Below are 27,815 nucleotides of genomic sequence, written 5' to 3'. Positions count from 1 at the left end.
CAAAGCCAGTCGAGACTGCCCTCAGAATCTTAGCCAGCAGGCTAGAAAGCCACATACCCAAACATATCCATAACTTCCAAACAGGTTTTGTCAAACTGTGCCTCTCGAGACACAACATTTGCACATTCTGCCATATTGTAGAAAAAGCTCGCCTTTCCTCACTGACAACTGCGGTGATTGCTCTTGACGCTGAAAAGGCGATTGACAAAGTGTCTTTGGCCTTTTCTGCTTGCGGTCCTTGAATCCCATAATCTGGGTGACTCTTTCATTAATATGGTCTGGTGCTCTACGCGAATCTCAAAGCAAACATTAGGATTAACGGTTCCATCTTGAGGAAAATGAAATTTTACATGACCAATATGTCCCCTGCGTGTACCCTATGTTTAATGTATGTGCATGTCACCCATGCATTTTCCCTTAGTGGCCTGAATAACGAGGCCTCTGCATTTACGTCCTGCATTAGGATGCCAGTCATCAAGTCTCCCATGTAAGAAACGTTAATTTTGCATTGAGGCCCATGTGTTTGCATTGTGCACTCTTAAATCAAGATGAACCCATTTTTGTGGTTCAGCCTGAGCCAGTCTCTGAATTAGGATTTCATGACTCCAGACACTCTGAGAGCTGCAGTTACGTATCCCTGACCTCGCATACTTCTGGCTCAGCCGAAAGAGGCCCAGCACGGGGTGCCAAGACAGTATTTTGCACAACAGTTATCTGCTTGCTCTACAGAATCACATTCCTGCCTGGTGAAGAAGGTAAATAGAACCCGTCTGCAGAGATAGGGCCTAGCCTTTCTGTCTCCGTTTAAGTGACTTACAGAGCTTGCATCCGTAGAAAGCCCACGGCCCCCACGCAATGAACGAAGAAATATATGCCCTCTCTGGCTCTTAGTGATGAGCGACCTTTGCTTCAGATAATACATCCCCGGACTCAAGATATCAGATAATACCAGACGTGCTGATCGCCCTGACACTGAAGGCCTCCCTACTAGACTGAATGTCAGCTCCCCCCAGTTACACGTCAGTTGCACGTCATGATCAAGTTGCGCACACAAGTAGGGCAAAGTCCCAGCTGGCCATGCAACCCCCTCCATGTATCCACCCACCTATCACTCACCTATGACTCCTCAAATGCACGCCCACATGCTCTTATCTCTCTTTCTCTTGCTCTGCCTGGAGCGTTCCTCCCTATGTACGAGATTAAAAGTATAAATATTGTACTCAGTAGATGAGGTTTAGAAGACCCTTCCTGAACCTTAGTGGTGATGGAACCGATTCTCCCCTAACTCGAGTTATGGAAATAAAGCCCTTTTGAATCGGACACCACGGACTCTGCCTCTCATTTAATGCATGACACTTTGTTTATTTATAGAAATTATGACAGGGTAATATTTTATTTACCACATAAATCTGGCGCCCGAATAGGAACTAATCCCCTTCCTCACGCGCCGGAGATGTAGGTCCAGCCCTTGCCCCCTTCTACAGCCGTGACGGACTCCAAAGTGTACACGCCAGCGGGACTTCCTGCTTACTCCCTCAGGCCCACGGAGACGGACTGCGACCAGGCGTCCACACGAGGCGGTGAGGATCGCGGATCATCCCAACCAGAGCCCAACCCGTGAGAGAGCAAGGTCCGAGGTTTCCGAAGGCCCACCTGTTCCGAGGTGCATGCGCAGTATCAAGTTTCCGAGGCCTTCAAGTTCTGCTTCCCGGTGAGTACCACTATGGGGAACGCATAAAGTTAAAGACGGGTCATGTTGTATGAACACGGTAAAGACGTGTCCGTTCACATGAACACGGTAAAGACGTGTCTCATTTCTGGGACCGGTATGGCTGTGCTGTATTCCAGTGCATAAAGTTGTTTTTTTAAGTACATGTTTAGCTCTCTGTATCAGTTTAGATTGTATCTGTTTTAGTGTTTAATTTTTTTTAGTGTGAATGATTGTTGATTGTTTCAGTCGATTCTGTGTGTATTGTGTTTCCATTGTGTTGGTTTCAACATGCCACTGTTTTCGAAATTACGTCAGATAGGGACCAGGAAAGGTATACTAGAAGAGTCAGTTAACATCCCGCCTAGAGACACACCTGGTCATTATATGTATAATAAGCACGGGCTAGACGCTATTATTTTTTTAGACTTATGGGTGGATTACACGAAGGATTTGGAGGAGAAATATAGATGGCCTGTCTCGGGAACATGGGATTCTGAATGCATTATGAGAGTAGAGGAAGCGCTATGGAAAAAGAAATCAAGACCCTCTCAGAAAGATGCCATTGAGTTATGGCGCAAAGAGTCACATAGGAGAACAGAGAAAGAATTGAACAAAGCAGAGAGAACTAAACAAGCAGCGGAAAAAGCCAAAGAAAAAGAACTGCGGGAGGAGGGGGAGCGGGTCAAAACAGAACAAGCTATTAGAGAAAGAAATGCCGTCGTTACTGGTATTTATCCCGTCCTCTCGGAAGAACTAGCTAGAATGACCCCCTCAGAAACACCCAGTAGGTCGCGAACGCCACCACCTGTACCATATAGAGTACGTAGAATAAAGCAGACAGGATCCGAGGCTTTTATTTCCTCCTATCTAGATGAGTGCCCACCGGACTACGCAAACGCAGATTTCCCTCCGCCCCCACCAGCGGATCAGCTCCAGCAGCTCGTAAAAGAAGATGCGGGGCCCGGGGCAGTAGGAAGAGGGGTGTCTACTGTAGATGTAGCAATTCCACATTGTGTATATGATCCAGAACCAGGAAAGGGTTCAATGCTCGTGATTTCACTAAGATTAAGACAAGCCGTCGCATATTTGGACAAATTACCAGACATGAAAGAGCACCTAGATAAAATGTACCGTTTCATTAGAACGGGGGAGGAACCCGATTGTATAGTACAAGCCATGCTACACAGAAAGGTTGGGGTTAAGAATTATATCCTACGTTTCATTATTAACTGCCTGATCAGGGAACAAGACGAAGGAGACGGAGATGTAAAACCTGGTTTGATAGAATGGAGTGATCACATAGATGCCGGTCGGCATGATAAACAGGGACAGACAGATAGCATGTACAAGAAAATACGAAAGGAAATATTAGCAATACACAGAGTAGGGTCTGACGAGAAGAGTGAGTCATCAACGGAAGAGGTAGAGTCAGAAAACAAGGCAAAGGACAAAATGAATTATGTAGGCAATGCACGACGGTTTGACAGGCCCAAGTGCCTCGACTACCGTAAACAGGGGCCAGCTATAAAAGAAAGATATTCCCTTGAAAATCTGTTCCAAGCTACTGAAAAAGCCCTGAAACAACGGATAGGGAGCGAGCGATCTCACACCCCACACGAAATGGAGTTGGCCCGGTCAGCCACCCAGTGGGTGTCAAATTCTAATATATATAGCAGTGATATAGTGGCCCAGACTTTCTTGAGCCTTCCACCGAACGAACAGCGTTTGGCTGGTATTTACATGGTCCAACATTTAATAACGTTGTATGAGAATCAATATTCCGATCCCGGTCAATTGGATAAATTATTGGACGACATGCTTCTAGACAGATGGACAGGCCTGGGTACTGAATTAATTAATGTCATCCTGGATCAACGACATAAGTACCTGAATTCTCTGACCACATGCATGCTTCCCGCCCCACACCACGACAGAAAGCACCTATACGTAGACAGACAGAACCCCCTACGAGAGGTACATCCCGTCAAAAATGCAAACAGTGAGTTACAACGGGTGTATGTTTACACCCCCTTGACGAAATTAGAAATACTGGAAATGAAAAAGATGTTGCCCTGCCATGATAAAGACCGGGGGGGTTTCACCGAGAATTAAAAGACATCATCCGCATAGGAGATTATACGTACGCTGACATTCTGAAACTATTGAAAGTACTGTTGCCTGCAGGTATTTATGAAAAGCTTAAGGAAAAAGACTGGGAGGTGGGCGAGAAAAAGTTAAGTTGGGATGCACTGGAAACAGAAGAAAAAGGCAGGCTCCCGGGGGTTGGTCTTGGGGACAAAGCTAAGGAACTGCCTGAACTCCTGATACAGGTTTTACCGAGACTATTGATTACTAAAAAGGAAGACTGGGATGCTATTTCAGCCTGTAAACAAAAACAAGAAGAGGACACAAGTGATTTCTATTCTAGATTTGAGAAATGCTTTACTATTAATAGTGGCCTTAAGCCAGGTAGCGAATCATATCCACATCTTTTCGTGAGCAAATTAGTAGAGAATTCCTTACCCCAGATCAAGAATAGAGTACTGAAGGTTGAGAGTACTTGGCAAGCAAACAGCCCTTCACAAATGTTACAGATGCTACAATATCACCAGAACAGGATTAGAGAAGAGCAGGATCAGGAAAAGAGACGCATGAAAGAGACAAAAATGAAGGTGCTGGTTGCCCAAACGGTACCGGCAAATACGAACAAAAATAGCACGACACCTGTCAAGGGGAACTGTAATTATTGCAAACAACCAGGTCACTATGTAAAGGAATGTGCTGTCCTGAAACACAATATAGCTACAGGCAAGACAAAAGAACGACAATACACTCCTAGGCAAAATAGCACCCAACAGAACACACAGCAGACAGTAGCGAATTTTCCACCTCAACCACCGCCTGTTCATGCCACACCACAAATGTATCAGTACACACAGTCAGACTATCCAGAATATCAACAGTTCTCATGAAACAGCCTTGAGAGGGAAGTTGGCTTGCCCCTTATTGAGGTTCCTGTAGATCAAGAGGGTCCGTATGTACATAGTCGTGTACTAGGACAGGACCGAAAGTTTCTGATTGACACAGGGGCGAGCAGAACTACCATCAGCCATGACGAGGTTCCAGGGGCACCTCTCTCGGGCTCACAGAATGTTTCCCTGGGATTTTCAGGAAAGCCTATTGTTAATGAAGTATTGAAACCAGTCTCCCTCGGGGTTGGTCCACTGTCACGTACCACAGACTTGCTACTTACTAAATCATGTCCAGAAAACTTACTTGGTATGAAGACATTAAAAGAACTAGGAGCAGTTATCTGTTGTTCTCCAGAGGGAGTGCGACTGTTCTTACGTGATTTTAAGGGACATTATGTGCTGACTGATTTTGACCACAGACTCCAGAATGTGCCACAGCTCCTATGGGCACAAGGACCGACTGACGTAGGTTACATGAACATAACACCACACCATGTCACTCTCAAAGCAGGAGTAGTACTACCACGTATTAGACAATACAAGTTACCACCTGATGCCGAAGTAGCCTTATTGAAAATCGTTGACGAGCTCATTTCACGAGGGGTAGTGGTGGAGACTGACTCGAATGTATGTAACTCACCTGTCATTCCTATCCTTAAACGATCAGACCCTAGTGTACTACCAGTGTACAGACTAGTTGTTGACCTTCGAGAATTGAATAAATGTGTAGTACCACAATATCCAGTGGTTCCAGACATTTCTTCATTACTGACTGCTATTGATTCTGAGGCAACGTTCTTTACTGTCATTGACTTGAAGAATGCTTTATTTAGTGTTCCCATTCATCCAGATAGCCAATATCTTTTCGGATTCAGTTTAAAAGGAAGAAGCTTTAAATTTACGAGAGCACCACAAGGTTTTACAGAAAGCCCTAGCATTTACAGTCAGGCATTAAAAAGACAGCTGGACAGTATTAGCATGCCTACCAACACTGCACTACTCCAGTACGTAGACGACATCCTAATTACAGCACGATCAGAACCAGACTGCGAAAATGCATCACTGACAGTTTTACACTTTCTGACGGACAAGGGGCACAAAGTGTCCCCTTCAAAGTTACAATTCTGTGAACAGCAAGTGGTGTACCTTGGACACTTGCTGTCCAAGGAGGGTAGACAGCTAACACGAGAACGTATACAGCTCATTTCTAACCTTTCACAACCCAAGACACAAAAGGAAGTACGTGCCTTCATTGGCCTCACTTCATACTGTAGGCAATGGATTCCCCAGTATGCCTATCTAGCCAAACCACTCATACAATTGACAACACAGGAGGCAGCGTCTTCGACTGTCCTCCCTTGGACACAAGAACATACCTTGGCATTTGAAGAATTAAAAAGAGCATTATGTCAAGCGCCAGTTCTAGCGACTCCTAGTTACAATAAACCTTTTATGCTTTTCGTAACTGAACGGGATGGAAAAGCGTTATCTGTCCTCACACAAGATCAAGCAGGAAAACACAAGCCTTGTGCTTATTTTTCTAGTACACTGGACCCAGTGGCCCAGGCTCTACCTGCGTGCCTGAAATCGGTTGCGGCAACAGCCCTAGCCATAAGACAAAGTGACTCGATAGTGCTGGGACACCCCCTGACAGTACAGGTACCGCATGCAGTGGAGGTTCTCTTAAACAGGACACAGACACAACATTTGACTGTAGCGAGACTGACAGGATATGAACTGACATTATTTCAACCACACATAGAGATCAGACGATGTAACATTCTGAACCCTGCTACACCTTTGCCCTCAAGTACAGTAAATGCACCACCACATGACTGTGTGGAAGTAATGAATATAGTGACGAAACCAAGACAAGACCTGACAGATATTGCACTTCCAGACCCTGACCTAACACTCTATGTAGATGGATCATGCATGAGAACGAGTGCAGGAGAGTTAGTAGCAGCATATGCCGTGACCACTGCTACCGAAGTCATAGAGACACAAAGAATAGACACACTGTCAGCACAAGCAGCAGAGCTCATCGCTCTGACACAAGCCTGCATAAGAGCTAAGTACTTGAGAGTGAACATTTATACAGATTCACAATATGCTTTTGGCGTAGTTCATGATTTCGGAGTACTGTGGAGGGAGAGAGGTTTCTTGACCTCTCATGGGGCCAAAATTCAGCACGGCCCGCTTATTCAGGCCCTGTTGGAAGCAATACATTTACCTGCAGCCATAGCTATCCTGAAATGCAAAGCTCACACCAAAGTTACAGACACCATTTCCCAGGGTAATGACCTGGCAGACCGAACTGCTACACTTACAGCCCAGACACCAACAGACACGACAAGGACAGAGGTACCATTACTGACAAAAAGTATGACAGTCAGGGATCCTTCTCAAGATGTACTCGACATACAGACACATGCCACTACAGATGAAATAAAGAAATGGACTGAACAAGGAGGGGTCCAGACTGACCAAGGTTGGATGACTTAGGGAAAAGGCACATGGTTTCTTCCAGATTCCATGGTACAAGTAATCATAAACACAACACATAGTCCAGCACACTTGGGAGAGAAGGCAATGATAGACAGCTTACAGAATATCTGGTTTAACAAGCACCTGCGTGCAGCAGCGAAACAGAAAGTACGAACATGTATGATCTGTTGCCAGTTCAATCCAGGTAAAGGCATCCCGGTGGAACAAGGCGGATTTCATCCTCCTGACCACCCTTTTGAGGTCCTCCAGATGGATTATATCCAAATGGACAGATGTAGAGGTTACAAGTATGTCTTGGTAGTTGTGTGTGCACTAACTAGATGGACAGAAGCGTATCCAGTTCCAGATTATACTGCTGTGACAACCGCCAGGAAATTGGTGCGCAAATTCTTTCCCAGATGCCCCGTGTCGTCTACTCAGACAATGGTCAGCCATTTTCCTCTGAATTAATGAAACAAGTGTCTCTTCTGTTAGAATATAATTGGAAGTTCCATTGTGTACGACACCCTGAAGCAGCAGGCCTTGTAGAAAGACATAATCAGACAATCAAGACGAAACTAGCAAAGATCTGTGCAGAAAAGGGCGTGGATTGGATGGTAGCCTTGCCGGTTGCCCTCTTTTACATGCGTATGGTAGCTCATTCCAGAACAGGCCTATCTCCGTATGAAGTAGTTTTCGGTAGACCGCCAAATATGTGGGGTACGCCTATGCCTAAGAAAATAACTGATGTTGACAGTAACATGCTGACAGATTACCTGGCTTCCTTGATGTCTGCACTACTCTCTTGTCGTTCACAGGTTGCTGCCGCCTTCCCTGACAACACCCAGGTCAAAGAACACGCCATAGTCCCTGGTGATTTCGTCTTCGTGCGGAACTTTGATCGATCAAGCCCCCTTGAGCCGCGTTGGAAGGCGCCGAAGTTAGTGTTACTGACCACGAGGACCGCCATCAAGGTCGAAGGAAGAAAAGGATGGCTTCATGCCCATCATTGCAAACGGTACTTTGGGCAATCTGGAACTTCGGTAAAGAATAAAGACATTAAAGACATTACAGACTTTGCGCCGCCTTTGCTAGAAAGGACTCCACAGCAAGAGTATAGGTCTAAGTTACGATCTAGTAAGTCAGACGAGGTTTAATTGTCTAAGTCCACTAGGTGGTGAATCGGTTAGACTAGATTTCTGACATGTATAAGATCGCATACGAGAATAGTAAGAAGAGAAAAATGAAAGAGAAATACTGCAAGATATTACATAGTAGATGTATAGTTTCTTTGATTATTCTTTTTTTTCTGTGCATCGTTATAATCTGTGTTAGTTTAATACTACATGTTTTCTTTCCTCCTATTGCCTCACATATGCACTCTTCCATTAACAACACCGTAGAGCATACATTCAGTGAACTGCCACCCCATGAACTGTCATATCGACTTGCCCTGCGTAACAATACTTTCATTCGAATGTTACACCGTTCTCATCAGACCAGCAATGCGACTGATTGCTGGGTATGTGGCCAACTCCCACCTTATCAAAAGACGAAGGGAGTTCTGCCCTTCTTCCCTTTACCGTTCTCCCACAATGGTTCGTGCGGAGCATGGTTTGCCTTAATGACCTCACTAGACAGAAAGTCCATAGTTTACCAGGGCGACTGGATATATGGAAACTTGAATAAAGTAATGAATGAGGCATGTTTTCCAGACGAAGACGGACTTCCCCAAAGGAAGGGAACCGATCTAGAAAATGAAGAGTACGAGCAAGGAAACGCATCCGTTAGTTTTGTAATGCTGAATGTTCAGCCCATGCAAAATATAGGTCCACCGTTTATTTCAGTCCTACCGGTAAAAGGTGATTTGTGTGTTAGAAAGAAAGGCTCAGTACATATGGGACACAGCGAGTGTAAAGCTGTAGTAGAGTTTAACGATAAAGGACAGTCTTCTTTCAAAGCATCACGCCATACCTATTTCATTTGCGGTCAGACAGCCTATGTACATCTGCCCTCAGACTGGGGTGGGGCGTGTTATATAGCGTTCCTGCTGCCACCCGTCTTTCTGGCCCCATCCCATTACCATCGAGATTCACGACTAGAGCATGTTAGACAAAGGAGAGAGACCGATGTCTCAGAGATCGATCAGACTGAAACAGCTTGGGAGCAATATACAGATTTCAACAAAGGATTCTTTTTCTTCATAGGTCCCGTCCAAAACAGTAAACTGATACGCAAGTTAACAAGAACTCTGGAAGCAGTTGTGAATGTGACTGCTTCTGCTCTGGCGAACTTGACCCAGGAGCAGTCTGCCATGAGACTTGTTGTTCTTCAGAACCGCCTTGTTCTTGATGTCATCCTGGCGGATAGGGGCGGGGCCTGTAGAGTGATCGGCTCCAGTTGCTGCGTTTTCATTCCTAATAACGCGCCATCTGTGTACGCAGCAATAACAAGGCTCTACAAGATTGCTCATGATATACATCAAGAGCCAGGCACATGGACTTGGTCCAGTTGGCTCTGGGGTGTAATATCGGCTTGGGGATGGAAAGTGTTGTCGTTCCTAGGAATGATACTGCTTATGATATTCGGCTGCTGTCTCTGTCTGCAGTGTGGCCCGGCCATTTGCGGCCTGTGTGCGACTGCCTGTGTTCCACATCCACGTATACAAAGGATCAAAGATGAACAAATGATGCTGTATGATCAAATATACGGTCTCATGAATATAGATGTGTCCTGAAGGGTAAAGTAGGGGACAAGGAGGGAATGAGGAAAATGAAATTTTACATGACCAATATGTCCCCTGCGTGGACCCTATGTTTAATGTATGTGCATGTCACCCATGCATTTTCCCTTAGTGGCCTGAATAACGAGGCCTCTGCATTTACGTCCTGCATTAGGATGCCAGTCATCAAGTCTCCCATGTAAGAAACGTTAATTTTGCATTGAGGCCCATGTGTTTGCATTGTGCACTCTTAAATCAAGATGAACCCATTTTTGTGGTTCAGCCTGAGCCAGTCTCTGAATTAGGGTTTCATGACTCCAGACACTCTGAGAGCTGCAGTTACGTATCCCTGACCTCGCATACTTCTGGCTCAGCCGAAAGAGACCCAGCACGGGGTGCCAAGACAGTATTTTGCACAACAATTATCTGCTTGCTCTACAGAATCACATTCCTGCCTGGTGAAGAAGGTAAACAGAACCCGTCTGCAGAGATAGGGCCTAGCCTTTCTGTCTCCGTTTAAGTGACTTACAGAGCTTGCATCCGTAGAAAGCCCACGGCCCCCACGCAATGAACGAAGAAATATATGCCCTCTCTGGCTCTTAGTGATGAGCGACCTTTGCTTCAGATAATACATCCCCGGACTCAAGATATCAGATAATACCAGACGTGCTGATCGCCCTGACACTGAAGGCCTCCCTACTAGACTGAATGTCAGCTCCCCCCAGTTACACGTCAGTTGCACGTCATGATCAAGTTGCGCACACAAGTAGGGCAAAGTTCCAGCTGGCCATGCAACCCCCTCCATGTATCCACCCACCTATGACTCACCTATGACTCCTCAAATGCACGCCCACATGCTCTTATCTCTCTTTCTCTTGCTCTGCCTGGAGCGTTCCTCCCTATGTACGAGATTAAAAGTATAAATATTGTACTCAGTAGATGAGGTTTAGAAGACCCTTCCTGAACCTTAGTGGTGATGGAACCGATTCTCCCCTAACTCGAGTTATGGAAATAAAGCCCTTTTGAATCGGACACCACGGACTCTGCCTCTCATTTAATGCATGACACTTTGTTTATTTATAGAAATTATGACAGGGTAATATTTTATTTACCACCATCTCCTATTATTTTGACTCATACTGAGGTACAAGACACGGTGTACCCTTTCACTCCTGCTCTTTTTACTTACCATTGATCCCTTACTTACATTACTTAATGCTGCACCTGGAATTAAAGGTCTCCAATTTGATGTAAATATTTATAAAACAGCTGCATAGACAGATGATATCCTTATCTTCTCTGAGGATGTTGAAGCTGCGATCCCATGTATCATAAATATTATCCATACATTCTCGGAGGTCTATGGATATACCCTAAATCAGGAAAAACAGAGGCATTTCCCTTAAACCCACTATGATTCCTTTCCCACTTTGGTGACTCAGTACTTCAATGGCAATCCACACTTTTCAAATATTTGGGGATTTGGCTCTGTAACAATCTTACTGACATGTTACTTTTCAATGAACTACAGACAATTGCCAAGTTTAGAGATATCCTGAATGTGTGGTCAAGTTATCTCTTGATGGGGTCGCTCCAAACACTCAAGATGATTATCACTCTGATAGTGAACTTTTTGTCATTCATGCTACCTCTAAAACTATCCCCCTTCTTTTTCCAAGAATTGGAGAACACCACCTCAGAGTTTCTGTGGTGTGACAAGAGAGCGACAAGAGAGCGAGGATCTCATACAATTCCCTCAGACAGAGCGTTAGACGGGAGACTGTAACCTTCTGAATTAGAACCTATACCAATCTTCCTTCTTGGCTACCCAGGGTGCTGTCTCACTACTCCCCACCATGGTCACATTTTGAACGTGAGATAAGTTTCCCTTTTAGCACACCCTCTCTCATCACAATGTCGAAATTTACCCCGCCACACTCTCACAGTATTCTTATGGATACTGCAAATGCATTGAAGATGCTAGACGAACACATGCTGGAGTCGATTCATAACTAAGGCTCCCAGTTTTCCATTTTTACTGATTCTTACAGATAAATACAGACAGAAAACAATGTGTTTCCTGTCTGTATTTATTTTTAAAAGCAGAAAAATACTGAAAATGGTACTTCTTGTGAGAGACTATCCACACTGTCTTTCATGAACTCCAAGCAAAAGCTGAACAGATAGACAGCATAGAGAGTGAGACCACAGGATGAGATTTCCTTAAATAAAGGTATATGTTAACATATATTTGTAGTGTAATGCTAATATGTACCTGTGTGTGTAGTTTTATGTTATATGTGGCTTCTTTATTGGCGAAAACGCAACAGATATCCCAGTATGAGTGCACGTGTAAGAGTTAAATAAAAGTGGGAATATAACATTTTGCGACTCCATTTATTCTCCAACAACAAAATAAATATGGATAAATACCAATAAAATGGACCAGAAATAAATATGGATAAATACAGACGGAAATGTTAAAAAAATTAAATACCTGAAAACTGGAAGCCCTATTCATACCTCAGGATGGGCGTCACTATAGCTTATTCCAAAAGGCAATGCTGAAATCGATCCAACCATTGCACCTATGTGGGCTTCCAAAGGTGTCAGGCTAATCAGAGACCTTTACAATAATAACAATGATCCACTCCCCTTTTTAGCTCTGGCCAGAATGTTCAACCTCTTGAGCTTGGACTTTTACAGCTTCCTAAAGATCGAAATTACACTCTCCAAACTCAACCTTTCGAAACACTCGACTCTAGACCGTGGTCACAGGCCAGGTCGCTCCCCCACCGCGTCAGCACCACCCCTGCTGCCTCTACTTTCCCGCGTTTTTTTCTCCCGCCTCTGCCTCCCCTGTGGCCCCGCCCCCGCGCCTGATTGGACCCCCGCTCCCCCTCCCACCTGCTCCTCCCTCCCTCGCCCCTTCTTAAGGGAGGGCGCTGCACACAAAGGTAGTGACCCTCGACCCTGGTCACAGGCCAGGTCGCTCCCCCACCGCGTCAGCACCACCCCTGCTGCCCCCATGCTGCCTCTACTTTCCCGCCGTTTTTTCTCCCGCCTCCCGCCGCTGCCTCCCCTGCGGCCCCGCACCTGATTGGACCCTCGCTCCCCCTCCCACCTGCTCCTCCCTCCCTCGCCCCTTCTTAATGAAGGCCACTGCGCGGCTGCGCAGCAGACGCGCCTGGACCGCGCCCAGCGCCAGAACCCCTGGCCCCCGCCGAAGCCAAGCTGCCTGACTGAGATACGACTCTGCCGCCCTCAACGCACTCAACACCGGACGACCACCCGCCTGCTACCAAGCCACCCCGAAGCGCACCCATGGACGCTTCACCTGCCAAGCCTGCAAATTCACCTGCCTCCGTACCTGCACCCCACCCACCAAACACAGCAACGACAACAACAACCACCTCAAGTGCATCCTGCTCAACACCCGCTCCGTCCACAAACACACCGTCGAACTCTGGGAATTCCTCGACACAACAGCTCCAGACATCGCCTTCCTCACGGAAACCTAGATGAACGCCTCCTCGGCCCCCAACATCGCCATAGCCATCCCGGACGGCTACAAAATCACCCGGAAGGACCGCGTCAACAAAACCGGAGGAGGAGTCGCCATCATCTACAGGAACACCATCAGCGTCACGACCATTGCCGAAGACACACTGACCGCCGCCGAACACCTACACTTCCAGATCCACACCGACCCCCAGACCACCCTCAGAGGAACCCTCATCTACTGACCCCTGGGCCCATGAACACAATTCAGCGAGACCATCGCCGACTTCATCAGCCCGCACGCCCTAGCCTCTCCAGAGTACATCCTCCTAGGGAACCTGAACTTCCACCTGGAGAAAAACAACGACAGCAACACCACCACCCTGCTCGACAACCTCGGACTCAAGCAACTGGTGGACACACCCACCCACCTCGGTGGCCACACACTCGACCCCATCTTTTCCGCTAGCAACCACGTCTCCTTCAGCCACTCTTCCGGACTACACTGGACCGACCACAGCTGTATCCACTTCACCTTCAAAAAGACCACCTCCCACCACCAGACACCACAGATCCCCCGCAGATGCTGGAGCAAAGTCACCACAGACCAACTGACCGCATCGCTGAGCCAGAACCCACCTGCCGACACCAACGACGCAGCGCACAACCTCGCACAGTGGATCACCAACTGCTCCGACGACCTCGCCCCTCTGAAGAAACCCCCAGGCAAGACTAGCAACAGAAAAACCGCATGGTTCACAGACGCCCTCAAAATCGCAAAGAAATCGTGCAGAACCCTCAAAAAAGCCTGGCGCCACAAGCGGACACAAGAAAACATGACAGCCCTCAAGAGCGCCACCCGCGAATACCACCAGATGATCCGCACCACCAAAAGGACATCATTCAAAGAGCGGCTGGACAACAACACCCACAACAGCTAGGAACTCTTCAGCATCGTCAAAGAGCTCTCTAATCCCAGCGCCAGCAACAACGACATCTCACCGTCACAAGACCTCTGCAACTCCCTCACCACATTCTTCCACCGCAAGATCACAGACATACACGACAGCTTCGGACCCCAGACCCCGCCCCCAACCACCAAATTAACGACCCCCACCTCCAGCCTCAACGCATGGACCCCCATCAGCACCTAAGACACCACCCGCGTCATGAACAGCATCCACTCCGGCTCCCCCTCCGACCCATGCCCTCATCATATCTTCAACAAAGCCGACACCCTCATCGCACCCCACCTCTGAAACGTCATTAACAACTCCCTCACGTCAGCCACATTCCCTGAAAGCTGGAAACACGCAGAAATCAACGCCCTACTGAAGAAACCAACAGCGGACCCCAAAGACCTCAAGAACTTCCGCCCCATCTCTCTCCTCCCCTTCCCGGCTAAAGTCATCGAGAAGACCGTCAACAAACAGCTGACAGCATTCCTCGAAGAAAACAACTCGCTCGACCCATCCCAGTCTGGATTCCGAGCCAACCACAGCACCGAGACCGCCCTCATCGCAGCCACCGATGACATCAGGACCCTGATGGACAACGGAGAGACAGCCGCCCTCATCCTCCTCGACCTCTCGGCAGCCTTTGACACCGTCTGCCACCGCACCCTAATAACCGGCCTCTACAACACTGGGATCCAAAGAAAGGCCTAGACTGGATCACATCGTTCCTCTCCGACAGAACCAGAGAGTCCGCCTCCCACCCGTCCGCTCCGAGGCCTCCAAGATCATCTGCGCCGTACCCCAGGGCTCCTCACACAGCCCTACCCTCTCCAACATCTAAATGAGCCCCCTCGCCGCCATCGCACGCAAACACAACATCAACATCATCTCTTACGCCGACGACACCCAACTGATACTCTCCCTCACCAAAGACCCCCTCACCACCAAAGCCAACTTCCAGGACGGAATGAAAGATGTCGCAGAATGGATGAAGCTCAGCCGTCTGAAGCTCAACTCGGACAAGACGGAAGCCCTCATCTTCGGACAATCCCCATCCGCCTGGGACGACTCCTGGAGGCCCATGACGCTGGGCACCACACCGATACCCACGGACCACGCACGCAACCTGGGATTCATCCTGGACTCCTCCCTCACGATGACCAAGCAAGTCAACGCAGTCTCGTCCTCATGTTTCAACACCCTGCGCATGCTCCGAAAGATCTTCCGGTGGATCCCCACCGAAACCAGAAAGACGGTCACCCAGGCCCTCGTCACCAGCCGACTGGACTACGGAAACGCCCTGTACGCAGGAACCACAGCCAAACTTCAGAAACGCCTTCAACGCATACAGAACGCCTCCGCACGACTCATCCTCGACATCCCTCGCCACAGCCACATATATGCCCACCTGAGAAACCTGCACTGGCTCCCCGTCAGCAAGAGGATGACGTTCAGGCTGCTCACCCACGCACATGAAGCGCTCCACGACTCGGGCCCCGAATACCTCAACAACCGCCTGTCGTTCTACACTCCCACCCGCCAGCTCCGCTCCACCAACCTCGCCCTCGCCACCGTCCCTCGGATTCGCAGAACCACCACTGGAGGAAGATCGTTCTCCTACCTGGCAGCCAAGACATGGAACTCCCTCCCCGCACACCTACGACTGACCCAGGACCATCTCACCTTCAGGAAACACCTCAAGACCTGGCTATTCGAGCAGTAGCGGCACCCCCCCTCCCTTAAGCGCCTTGAGACCCTCACGGGTGAGTAGCGCGCTTTACAAATTGATTAATTGATTGATAGTCACTCACCTCGCCCTTTGGCAACAAAAATGTTATAATTTTAACCAAATGGGCCAAACATTTTGACATAGCGGTCTTTGAACACACCACGGCTGATAACTGGCATAATATTGGTTAGCTCTCCTTGCCCCCCTCTCTTATTCAATCTAAATTCTTTACGATGAATCTCCTGCACTGGACCCCAGCTCATTTGCACAAATTGAAACTATGTTCTGGAACTGTAACCATGAACCAGGCTCACACCAACGCATTTTTTGAATGCCATTTGTTAGACTGACTATTGATACAAAACCATTTGTCAGTAATATTTAACATACCCATAACTTTATCTTTCCTTATGATAGCATTGGGCCTCAGTATTTGTGCTGCCCCTAGGAGCCGATTATATGGCGCTGCTAGAACTTCTCCTGACCATTGCAGTTGAAGTAATTCTCAGAGACTGATTTAGTAGGAAATCCTTTAACCATTTATAACATCACACATGGTGGGCATGGGTCTCTTACCTCTAAGGGGCACACACCTTACAACTTAAGAATCAGACTGTACCTCCGATCTCTAGTGCAGTTTGGCAATCCTTTGATAAAAACATTGAACTAAGCTTACAAGGCCTTGTTGCAAAACCTGTTACTAGCTCTTGATCTTAAGATCTCTTACCCATGTCTAGGAATGTAGGGCCAGATGTACAACGCTTGCATCAAATTGCAACTCGCAATTTGCGACTCACTAAATGCAATGTACAACAGTGTCTCAAACTGTTTGCGATTCCCAATGGGGTCACAAATTGCATACCTCATCAATATTCATGAGGCAAACGCAATTTGTGACCCCATTGGAATGGCTAGCACTCACAGGGATGGTGGCCGGCTAGGGTCAGCTGATAACCATGTCTGTGACTGCTTTTTCAAAAAAGCAGTTTGTTAAAAAAATGCAGCCCCTTTTCCTTAAAGGAAAATGGGATGCATTTAAAAAAGAAAAATTAAACTTTTCAGTTTCATTTTTTAAGGGCAGGCCCTGCTCTAAAAAATATTTTTGCACCCATTCACAAAGGGGAAGGAGTCCCCTGGGGACCCCTTACCGTTTGTGAGTGGCTTACCACCCTTTTCAAAATTGCAAATGCGGTCACAAAACAATCACACATAGGTGTGAGACTCGCTATTAGGCCATGACGCCATTGGAACGCCCCTTCCTAATAGCGAGTCGCAAACCATAATTTGCGAGTCGCTAATAGGTTAGCAACTCGCAAAATATGGTTTGTACATGGGGTGACCTATTTTGCCTTCACAAACGGGCCAAATTCCCGTTTGCGACTGCAAAAACCGGTCAGGCATCTGCCCCCAGATATCCCCCTCCTCTCCCTTCCTCCTCCACTTCCCATTTCACATTTGTTTTTCTTGATTATGCAGGAGATACAACATTATGTAATACACCTATGCCCCACCTACACATACTAGACTCTGTGTCTGTGTCCTATGGCTCACATACCGTCCTAGATGTATTGCAAGGTACAGTTGGGATTGTAGGGTTTTTGCACTGTTAATTGTATCTTATTTAATTAATTAGAAGCTTTTATATTTCTAATGGTCATTCATGTTGTGACAAATGTGTATGTAAACCAATAGCATTTCAGTGCGTCATACCCTTTGATTGTATCACATTGTTGTCTGAATGTATGCCTATTTTCTCAAACTAATAAAATACTTTGTAATAAAAAAAAGCAGGCTCAGTGTTTACCTGACAAAATACACAAACACTGACATACATACATACAAAAACACACACACACAAAGGGGAGAGAGAGATTGAGCAAGAAAGAGAGAGGGAACGTGTCCTGGTGTTTATTTAACAGCACCTGACAGATGCACACAAAGGCTTTACCTGACAGTACGGCCCAATGAGCTCTGTGGCCTCCTCTGGCACAGGGTTCATGATTGCAGTCTTCATCGTATCTGCAGCAGCAGCGAGTTAAGAGAGCACATGTTCTTACTTTACTAATTATTTAAATGTACACAAGGTCGGACTGGCCAATAGGGCAATCAGGCAGTGCCCGATGGGCTGGTCTGACATCAATTTGTGGGCAGGTTGTTTAGCAGTTTGTAGGCCGGTTTTATTACCAGGTGGGCCAGTTTTTCTGTTGAGTTCCCTGATATTACCAGAAACATTGTCTGCAGCAAACACAAATGCATGCAGTCTCTGACACTTTGCAAAATACCCATACAGCGTGTCTTTATAAGTTCAAAACTAGGCTGATATGCAAACGTGGGATACTTTGGTGACCGGCATAGAGAGTGCATTTTGTTATACATCTCAGGTTGTGAAATAAAAAATAAAAACTTTACCACATACTTTGAACACTACATTCTGATTGGACAATTACCAGGCTCAATCTGGCTAGGCAGGCCGGTAACGTTTAACAAAAAACATATTTAGTTTTTACATTGATAAAAATTCCCTGTAAAAGAATGGGCTCAAATGACTAAGTCGCAAATCTAAACACTGAGGTCTACAACATTATATGGGTATCAGTTTAAAACTTTGTGAAATGCACAAAACCTTCCATTATGTCTGGCATCCTACGGGAGTCTCAACTTTCCAAGCGTAATTCATGGAGAAAATTATAAAGTCTTTTTTTTGTTTTGACATTTGCATTTTCACCAGTGCCTAACTATGCTCATTGTAAACGGTGGAAAAGCAGCCCTTCCCACAATAACACATTTTTCCTTTTTTGTCTGTGAGAAAAGTATTGTTATCAGTGTAGAAGCCTCTTCCCCGTCTTACCCAAGAAGTGGGGGTATTCTGTTTCCTGTTCCCCCCTGGAAAGGGATTTACTCCATCCCTTGACAGAGAGAGGTGTGGCACAGAGGCCAGAGCGGCTGAATCCGCAGCGCAGGGATTATGGTTCGATCCACGGCAGCTCAGCTCAGCATCATGTGACTCTGGGCAATAGCTCACTTAATCAACCCGACGACCCCCAGTGCCTTGAAACCTTAAGGGGTGATATGTTAGTGCTTTACAAATATGGATGGATTAAAAAGTTACTCCCTGGCCCACGTCCGCGTGAGAAAGGGTCAGAGAGGATTTTGTGAATGGCCACAAACTCATGAGCCTGTACGTGTTCACCGACTGAAGACTGAGCATGCCTTGAACTTCCAGTTTTTGTGCCAGTACACATATGGTATTTATAGATAAGAAATAGGATACAGAACACATCTCTGAGTAGCAAGCCCATGAGATCCTTAACATGTCAAAAAGAAAGCAGTAACAAGATGTATCATTGCCAGAAACCATAAAAACCATAGCACCAGATTGTATTACTCACTCAGGCGTAGTGATAGTGCCCCCTGTTGCCAGGATGCTACACTTGCAGGTATCAATGACATGAGTCACATAACAAAAAATGTCCATCACAGGCAAACCATCAGGCTCATTCAATACATCCACAGACCCTATTCTGGTCTTTTGCTTAGCCATGCTCATTACCCATTTTAGACTTCAACAAGCACTGGCAAAGTCAGTAGTTCAGGACTTGGCAAGGTGGTGCAATGGTTCATTTTGTTTGACTTTTTATTACATAACTATGCCACAAAAAGAAAAAGAAAACATGAAACATGTCACTGCCTAAAGACGGTGGCCGGGTTTTATTCATTTATTTATAACTTGATGCCCTAGCTGCAGGGGTGCTTTTACATATAGCATTTTGAAACATAGAACATTTATAACATCAGCTTTCAAACTAAATCTATAGCGATCTATGGCAATCAACCTAACTTGGCCTTGCTATTTGGAGAGAGAACTAGAGCATTGCAAGCCTGACAAGATGCACTTTAGATTTTTTATGGATTGTTAGAAGTGATTGCATGGTGTTTATGAATTTATGGATCTTTTTCCATAGTTTGGGAGCAGACCCAGAGAAGGCCTGTTCTTCAGCTTTGGTCTTCTTAGTTTTGGTGACCTCAAGATGCAGGCGTGCTTTTGCTCATCAGTTTATGTTCCCTAGGGTATGTAGTTTTTCTTACAAGTAGTCAGAAACACCAGATAGTACCACCATGTGTGTTAGGCAGGTGATCTTGAAATTGATGCCAACTTCTAGTGGAAGCCAGTTCAGTTGTTTTAGCATCAGGCTTATATGATCTGATATTCTTGATTTGCCACTAACCATGATGCAGCATGTTGAATACCATTTATGGGTGAGACTGTGGTTTTTGGTAGACCTGTTAAAACTGGCTGTGGTACTATTTACATGAGAGAGTAGCAGAACATGTACAACAAATATAACATTTTCTGATGGTTGTACAGGAGATATAAAATCATCTGCTGAAATGCAGTACTTTACTGGTGTGTAGCTGCCATCAAGGGAGGGACGAGGGCATTCTGCCCGTAGGCAATTAAGAGTCGCAGGCTCAAGGGGGTGACGGATCCGACTTGGCGCGCGTGCATCTCTGCTTTTACCTCCCTTGACAATGCTCAAACCTCTATTAGGAAGAATTTTCGGCCTCGGGTTTTCCGAGGGGCCGGCCGCCCTAACTAGCAGAGAGGCCAAGGCTCCTCCGGGCAATACCAAGACCAGGCCCGCTTTGGCAAATTTTACCCCACACGTGGACGCCGTGGCAAGAACAGAGGCGGTAGAGGCGGTGGCGCCTCCAGCTTTTCGGTGAGTGCTTCCCCTCCTTCTGTAGTGTAGTTCCTATATTCCCAATAGGCTCTGCGTATTGGAATAATATAAACAGCAGTGTAGACGTAGGACTGAGGTCGACTAGGTCTCTACTGACTATATTAGACTTAATTAGTTTTGCCAGCTAGCTCAGAGGTCACTAGAAACTTTCTCGAATAAACAAGGAGGAGTTTAACTTCCCTGGATAGACAAGAAGGGATTAGCTTCTGACAACCATAAAACATGACAACTTTGCTCCCTCAGAATAAGAGTGTGTCTCTAGAGTCGTGTGAAAACAATAGACAGCTATTTTACTCAGTCAATCGTGCATACTTAGCTTCACCAGAGTGCAGAGAATAGAGAGACGGGCATTTTCAATAAAAGGTGTTATTTATTGAGCAGTCTTCTTTCTCATGCAAGAGAAATGAATTGCCACAATTGCAATACTTAGCATAAAGTAAAGTGCGTACAGTAAAAGGAGTATTATGAAATAATACTGTAAAAGCATTGATATGGTTTCTTAGCCATATGATACTTTAAAATGGATAAAATATATACATACAAATATACATTGACTAACGTACTCAACTGGTGCTTCTAAATACGCCTACCCCGGTGTACCTGACCTAAGCCTAATACGTGGGAAGGAGTAAGTAAGTAGCAGTTTAAGTTAAGTTGGTTTTGCCAAGAATCTCAGTCAAGAATTCTCTTTAAGGGTTTAGTCAGCTCTGTACCTGGGTAATAGAAAGCAGGAGGTCTGGTATCTCTTTCTCAGGACTCGATATCCCAGCAACCCGCAAGGGCGGCTGAGAACACCGGAGCTGGATCTCTCGGCAGGAGAAAAGACAGCGTCTCTCTCAGTGCGTCAAAAGGGAGGGGCGGCGTCCGTGGGCTCTCCGCATCAGCTGGGCTCTCGGGCAAGTAGATAGCCGCTCTGCTCCAAACCACCGTGTGTTTGCTTAAGGCAACGTTGGTATATTTATACCTGAAAGGTGCCGGGTTTGACGTAAGGTTGGACATAAGACGTCAATAAAAATGTCACTAAGAACTGGCCGTTCTTACAGTGCTCACAGGAGTTCTAGGACAAATCAAAACAAAAGCCATGGGGAATTCCCAGGTTGCTGGAGGTTTGGTTTGTTTAGAGAACTCGTTGTACTCTCTAGGAGCCTGGGGAAGTAGCCTTGCTTAATTTGGACTGCATGGGCTATGACTAAATATGGATATGATTCTTATGCCTTTATAAGGATATTATCTATTATAACCACATATGGGCATAAATCAGGAATATCGAATTAGGGTCCTAGATAGAATTACAACACTTCCTTTCCTCCAGTGACTGTTCTCCCTTCTTCCCTTCTAAAGGTGGGGGGACGTCTGGCGATTTTTTCCCGGCTTAGACCTCCATCACGGGAGACGCCTGGGTGTTGCAAACCGTGCGGGGCTTTCACATAGAGTTCCAAGGGGATCCTACTCAGGCCGTGCCACCTCGTCCGCTTCGTTTTTCAGCGGCAAAGGCCGCGTTAGTCGACCAAGAGATTCAGTCTCTGCTGGACAAGGAAGCGATCTCAGAATCGCGGCCGCACCCGGGAGGTTTACTCAGCAACCTCTTTCTGGTGGACAAGCCAAATGGTGGCCAAAGAGCGGTGATCAACCTACACGAGTTCAATGCGTGGCTGGTCTACAGGCACTTCAAGATGGAGGGTATCCATCTGCTCCACGATATTCTGCGCCCCAGCGACTGGATGGCGCACCTCAACCTCAAGGACGCCTACCCTTGCGATTCCGATCTTTTAGCCCCATCGGCGGTTTCTTCAGTTCCGCTGGCAGGACAAGGTGTACGAGTTTGCCACTCTTCCGTTCGGTCTGTCCTCCGCCCCTTGGTGTTTTACCAAGGTTCTCTGACCGGCCATCGAATGGCTTCGGGCCTCGGGCATAAGACTCATCGTATATCTGGATGATATACTCTTGAAGGCGCAAGATCATGTTACTCTCTCTCGTCACCTCCACACGGCTGTCAGTGTCCTTCAGGGCCTCAGATTTGTGATCAACGAGGCCAAATCCACTCTCGTGCCCTCTCAAAGAGTTGTTTTCCTCTGGTTTTCCATCGATTCTGTGGAATCCACCCTCAGCCTTTCCTCCCGGAAACTGATGAAGATCCGTCACGAGATTCGGAGGACTCTTGCGCAGCCTCAGATCTCACTCAGGCAACTTGCTCACATTGTGGTCCTTTCGGCCTCCATCCAGGCTATATTCCCGGGTCTGCTCCATTACAGAGCCCTTCAATGCCTCAAAGCTTCCCATTTGCGCAAAGGTCTCTCTTATTCCCACAAGGTGGGTCTTTCGGCAGACGCCAAGGAGGAGCTCCGGTGGTGGCTATCCAACATGGAAGCTTGGAATGGTCGGGCCATTTTCGGTTCTGTGCCAGATATCATTATCGAGTCCAACGCGAGCAGATCCGGTTGGGGCGCGAGGTGTGGCGACTTAACCACGGGAGGTGTGTGGTCTCAGCAAGAGCAGCATTTACACATCAAGTGGAGTTGTCTGTCTGGAGCTGTTGGCGGGGTCATTTGCGATCCGGTGCTGGACCAAGGACTCGATCCGATCTTGTGTCCTCCTCAAAATGGACAATGTCTCAGCGGTCCAAAGCCACTTCTGTTCCTTACTGTGAGAAGTTGGCCTGATGTGCAGTGCTCACTATTCTAGTGATCACTATATATCAGTCCAAACAACCCTTATTGATGATTGGTTGTAAGTCAACCTTATAGACCAGCTATCCTAGTAGCATGGATACGAGCAGTCTAAGGCTAAGACTCTAGAGGGCGTGTTAAGCCAGCTGTTTTACCATCACATTACCCCTTGAACACCCAGTGAAAGGACACCACACAAGTTGTTATGAAAATAAACAGTGTATTTATTTATAACAAGACTACCCTGGCTCTTTATGAGACAGGGAGCTAAGCACACAACAAAACTCTTACGAAAATACTTTAAGTTAGCACGTTATACACAAATGCCCGAGGGGCACGAAAAACCATATACTTAAAAAGTGGAATGCGAATTACTAGCAGGTAAGTAACAGTTCTAATAGGCTTTGGAATCGCTAGGACTGGACTAGGGAATCGTTAGATTACTACTAGGAGGCCCAGGGGACTCGGGTGCAGAGTGTGCACTCTCACGCGGGATGCGGGACAAAGTCTATGGAAGCTAGAATTCACAAAGTTAGTGTTCACGGGCGAACCCGACCTGGTAGGGAGAAAACGACAGTGGATCCTGACCCTTGGATAGTGAGGCTATGCTGGGACACCGGAGTGCCGAAGTTACCTAGCCCAGGGGCTGCAGCTGCATAGGTCTGAAAAGACGTCGGGGATCTCGTTGCCGGACCAGGAGCCTGGAAGGAAGAAGTTGCTGGCAGGCGACCAGTGAAGAAAAGTTCGATGGATCCAAGCCTGGATCAAGGAAGAAGAAAACCTGAAAGCAGAGGGGACCAAGTTCTTGAATCACTAGCCAGTGATTAAGTGGGCACCAGGATGGCACCGGGCGAAGTCACCGCAGTCAGGTGAGTGGGCGCTGCTGGGCTCTGCAGTCTCTCGGACCAGGAGGCGTTGTCGGCGACCAGGATGGAGGTGCGAGCTGTCCCACGAAGGTTCTTGCTGTCGACGTCGCTGGACCCAGGATTGGGCAACAAGTCTTGGCAAATGCAAGGCCCACGCGGTGGACCTAAAATGGCGTCTTGAGTGGACCAGGAGGGTCCAGGGTACTTCTCCGATGGAGGGAAGCAAGGGCCAGTCTGGAGCAACCAGACCAGCAGCAGAAATGTCGTCGGGCGTCGTCAGGAAGGCCACAAGCCAGCGGGCTAGTAGCCAAACAACGCGGTGAGCAGCAAAAAGCAGAAGGGCCCCACGCAGATCGTGGAGATGCTGGGGGGCTGCTCTTCGGTGCTGGAGCTGCTCAGGGTGGGGGCTTCTCGGACCCCAAAGCACTCACCAGGAAATTACTCGGTGGGCTTGCTGTGCAGAAGTCGTGCAGTCTTGGCGATGGCCGGTCCCTCGAGGTCTCGTCGCACCCACGGTTCTCAGCTGTGCTGTAGAGGTGGGTAGAGGTCAGAGGTGCCAGGGAAGCCGGGTCTCGTCGAGCTGGGCAGTCGGATTCCGGAGGAAGGACGTGCAGCAGACCGCAGTGTTCTTGGATGGTGCCTGCGGATGCAGGGTGACTACTCCTTAGCCACAAGGGAGAATCTTGAGGAAGAAATCGTGAAGTCCTTTCGTGGAAAGTGGTATCTTGATTCCAAAGATGATCTGATTTGGAAGGGGGCCAGTCTCTACCTTTATCCTGTAAAAAGGGGCTGGCACGCGACTAAGTCCTGCCCTATGGGTGGGACTAGGAGGGGGGTGGTTACACCCACTTCCTTGGCGGGCTTTTCCCCAGCACAGGGTCTGGAGTGACCCTGGAACTGGTTCCAGCCAGCCTATGCACAGTGAGCACCGGGGTGCCACGTGCAGTCACCTTCCTCTAAAGCCCTGCCTACCTACAATACACAAAACCCTGTCTGGGACGGTGCTGGCACCGCCCCTGGCAGGAAACCCTTTGTCCTTATCTCCTGCTCTGGGAGGACTCCCAGCAGCAGGAGGGCAGACTTGTGTCTCGGTGGCAGCATCCATTTTGTGGATGCTAAGGCTCTGTCTGACTTTAACCGGGGTTAGGGGTTACATACATGTCGTGTCCCTCTAGAAGGGTGGAATGCTAACCCCGTCGCCAGAATTGGCGAGGGGTTAGTATTCCAATTCGTATGACACCTTACTCGACATGTTTTGATAAAGCGATACCAGAGTTGGCACATAACCGCGAGGATTATAATGCACTTAAGAGTATATGGTATGCGATATCATGGAAACGGCTAAGGGATGGATCCCGAAAGCCGCAGACAGGCTCAGCTCATGCCAGAGCACCATCTCACACGATTCCAAGCACTCTGCCTTCAGGATTGTTAAGGCCTGCCATAGGAGTGACTGATAGGAGATCTGTGTGTCCATTTTTAGGGTTAGATATAGGTATACTATATCTAAAGCAAAGGGTGAGTACACCACCTTGCCCCAGCTGTCGTGCAGCCAGTTGTGTCAGTTTTAGTTAGTCAATCCAGGGGTGGCACAATACATGCTTCAGCCCCTGGGAGACTTCTGGGTGCACCTCAGCCCTGGGTACAGGGACTTGGAGAGGGCCCAGTGCCAATTCAGTACCTAAGTACAATTTGGATAGAGAGAACAGCTAGGCTGTGGGTCTGATTAGCAGGCCCACAGCCAGGGAAAGTCGTAAACCAGTGCAGCAAAAAGCAAAAATCTGGGTGATCATAGGATTGCAGACCCTACTCTCCTACATGACCCCCCCCAAACTTTGGGACAATAAACTAACCTTGACCAGGTGAGTCTTCTTGCTCTAAGTGGAAATACCTGGAGAGCCCATCAGCATTGCTGTGATCAGTCCCAGGTCTATGCTCCACTGTAAAATCCATCCCCTGTAGGGAAATGGACCACCTAAGCAGTTTGGGGTTTTCACCCTTCATCTGATTTAGCCACAAGAGGGGCTTATGGTCTGTCTGAATGGTGAAGTGAGTGCCAAACAAGTAGGCCCTCAGCTTCTTCAGGGCCCAGACCACAGCAAAGGCCTCCCTCTCAATAGCTGACCAATTTTTCTCTCTGGGTGTCAACCTCCTACTAATGAAAGCAATAGGCTGATCATTACCATCAAAATTCAGTTGAGACAGAACAGCTCCCACACCCAACTCAGAAGCATCTGTTTGGACAATGAATGGCTTGGAGTAATCTGGACTCTTGAGGATAGGTGCTGTGCACATGGCCTGCTTTAGGTCATTGAATGCTTTCTGACAGCTTGCTGTCCACTGAACTTTCTTTGGCATCTTCTTGCTTGTCAGGTCATTAAGGGGGGTCACTATGGACCCATAATTTCTGACAAACTTCCTATAGTACCCAGTCAGGCCCAAGAAAGCTCGAACCTGAGTCTGGGTGATTGGAGGAGTCCAGTCCTTGATGGCCTGTATCTTACTCTCCAGTGGCTGAACCTGGCCTCCACCTACAAGGTGGCCCAGGTATACAACCTGTGACTGCCCTATCTGGCACTTGGTGGCCTTGATAGTGAGGCCTGCCTTTTGCAGGGCCTCTAACACTTTCCTCAGGTGGACCAGGTGATCCTCCCAGGTGGAGCTAAAGACAGCAATATCGTCAAGATAAGCTGCACAGAAGTCATCCAGCCCAGTGAGGACTTGATTCACCAACCTTTGGAAGGTGGCAGGTGCATTTTTCAGTCCAAAGGGCATTACCACAAATTGATAATGCCCTCCAGGGGTAGAAAATGCTGTCTTAGGTTTGGCTTCCTCAGCTAACCTGATTTGCCAATACCCAGCTGTCAAATCAAATGTGCTTAAGAAGTTGGCAGAAGCCAATCTATCTATAAGCTCATCTGCTCTTGGTATTGGGTGGGCATCAGTCTTAGTGACTGCATTGAGGCCTCTGTAGTCTACGCAAAACCTCATCTCTCTCTTACCACCCTGGGTGTGAGGCTTTGGCACTAGAACTACTGGGCTAGCCCAAGGGCTATCTGAGGGCTCAATGACTCCCAGCTCCAACATTTTCTGCACTTCAGTTTTGATGCAGTCTCTAACATGATCAGGCTGCCTGTAGATTTTACTCTTGACAGGCAGACTGTCTCCAGTGTCAACATCATGGGTACACCAATCAGTTTGGCTGGGTGTCAGAGAGAACATATGTCTGTAGGATTGCAGAACTTGCCTGCAATCCTGTTGCTGATGTTCAGTGAGGCTGCCACAAAAGACAACACCATCAACTGACCCATCATCAGGATTCTGAGTGAGCAGGTCTGGGAGAGGGTCACTCTCTTCCTCCTGTCCCTCATCTGTGGCCATGAGCAAGCTCATGTCCTTCCTGTCAACATATGCCTTGAGCCTGTTAACATGGAGCACTCTGAGAGGGCTCCTGGGAGTTCCA

At 47.5% G+C, this 27,815-nt stretch overlaps 1 protein-coding gene across 3 annotated transcripts in view; it reads right to left on the bottom strand.

Moving 5' to 3' along the window:
• The window catches only part of ACTMAP (actin maturation protease), a 282,045-nt gene that overhangs the window by 55,819 nt on the left and 198,411 nt on the right, over nucleotides 1-27,815 (bottom strand). For all 3 annotated transcript variants that reach the window (XM_078660402.1, XM_078660400.1, XM_078660401.1), the window contains exon 6: nucleotides 18,027-18,097. In XM_078660402.1, the coding sequence (XP_078516528.1) occupies nucleotides 18,027-18,097 (71 nt within the window). The remainder of the gene's footprint in view (nucleotides 1-18,026; nucleotides 18,098-27,815) is intronic.

Source organism: Lissotriton helveticus, chromosome 9 (assembly GCF_964261635.1).
Source record: "Lissotriton helveticus chromosome 9, aLisHel1.1, whole genome shotgun sequence".
NCBI classification, from domain to species: Eukaryota; Metazoa; Chordata; class Amphibia; order Caudata; family Salamandridae; genus Lissotriton; species Lissotriton helveticus.
This window is presented reverse-complemented; position numbering and strand designations above follow the sequence as displayed.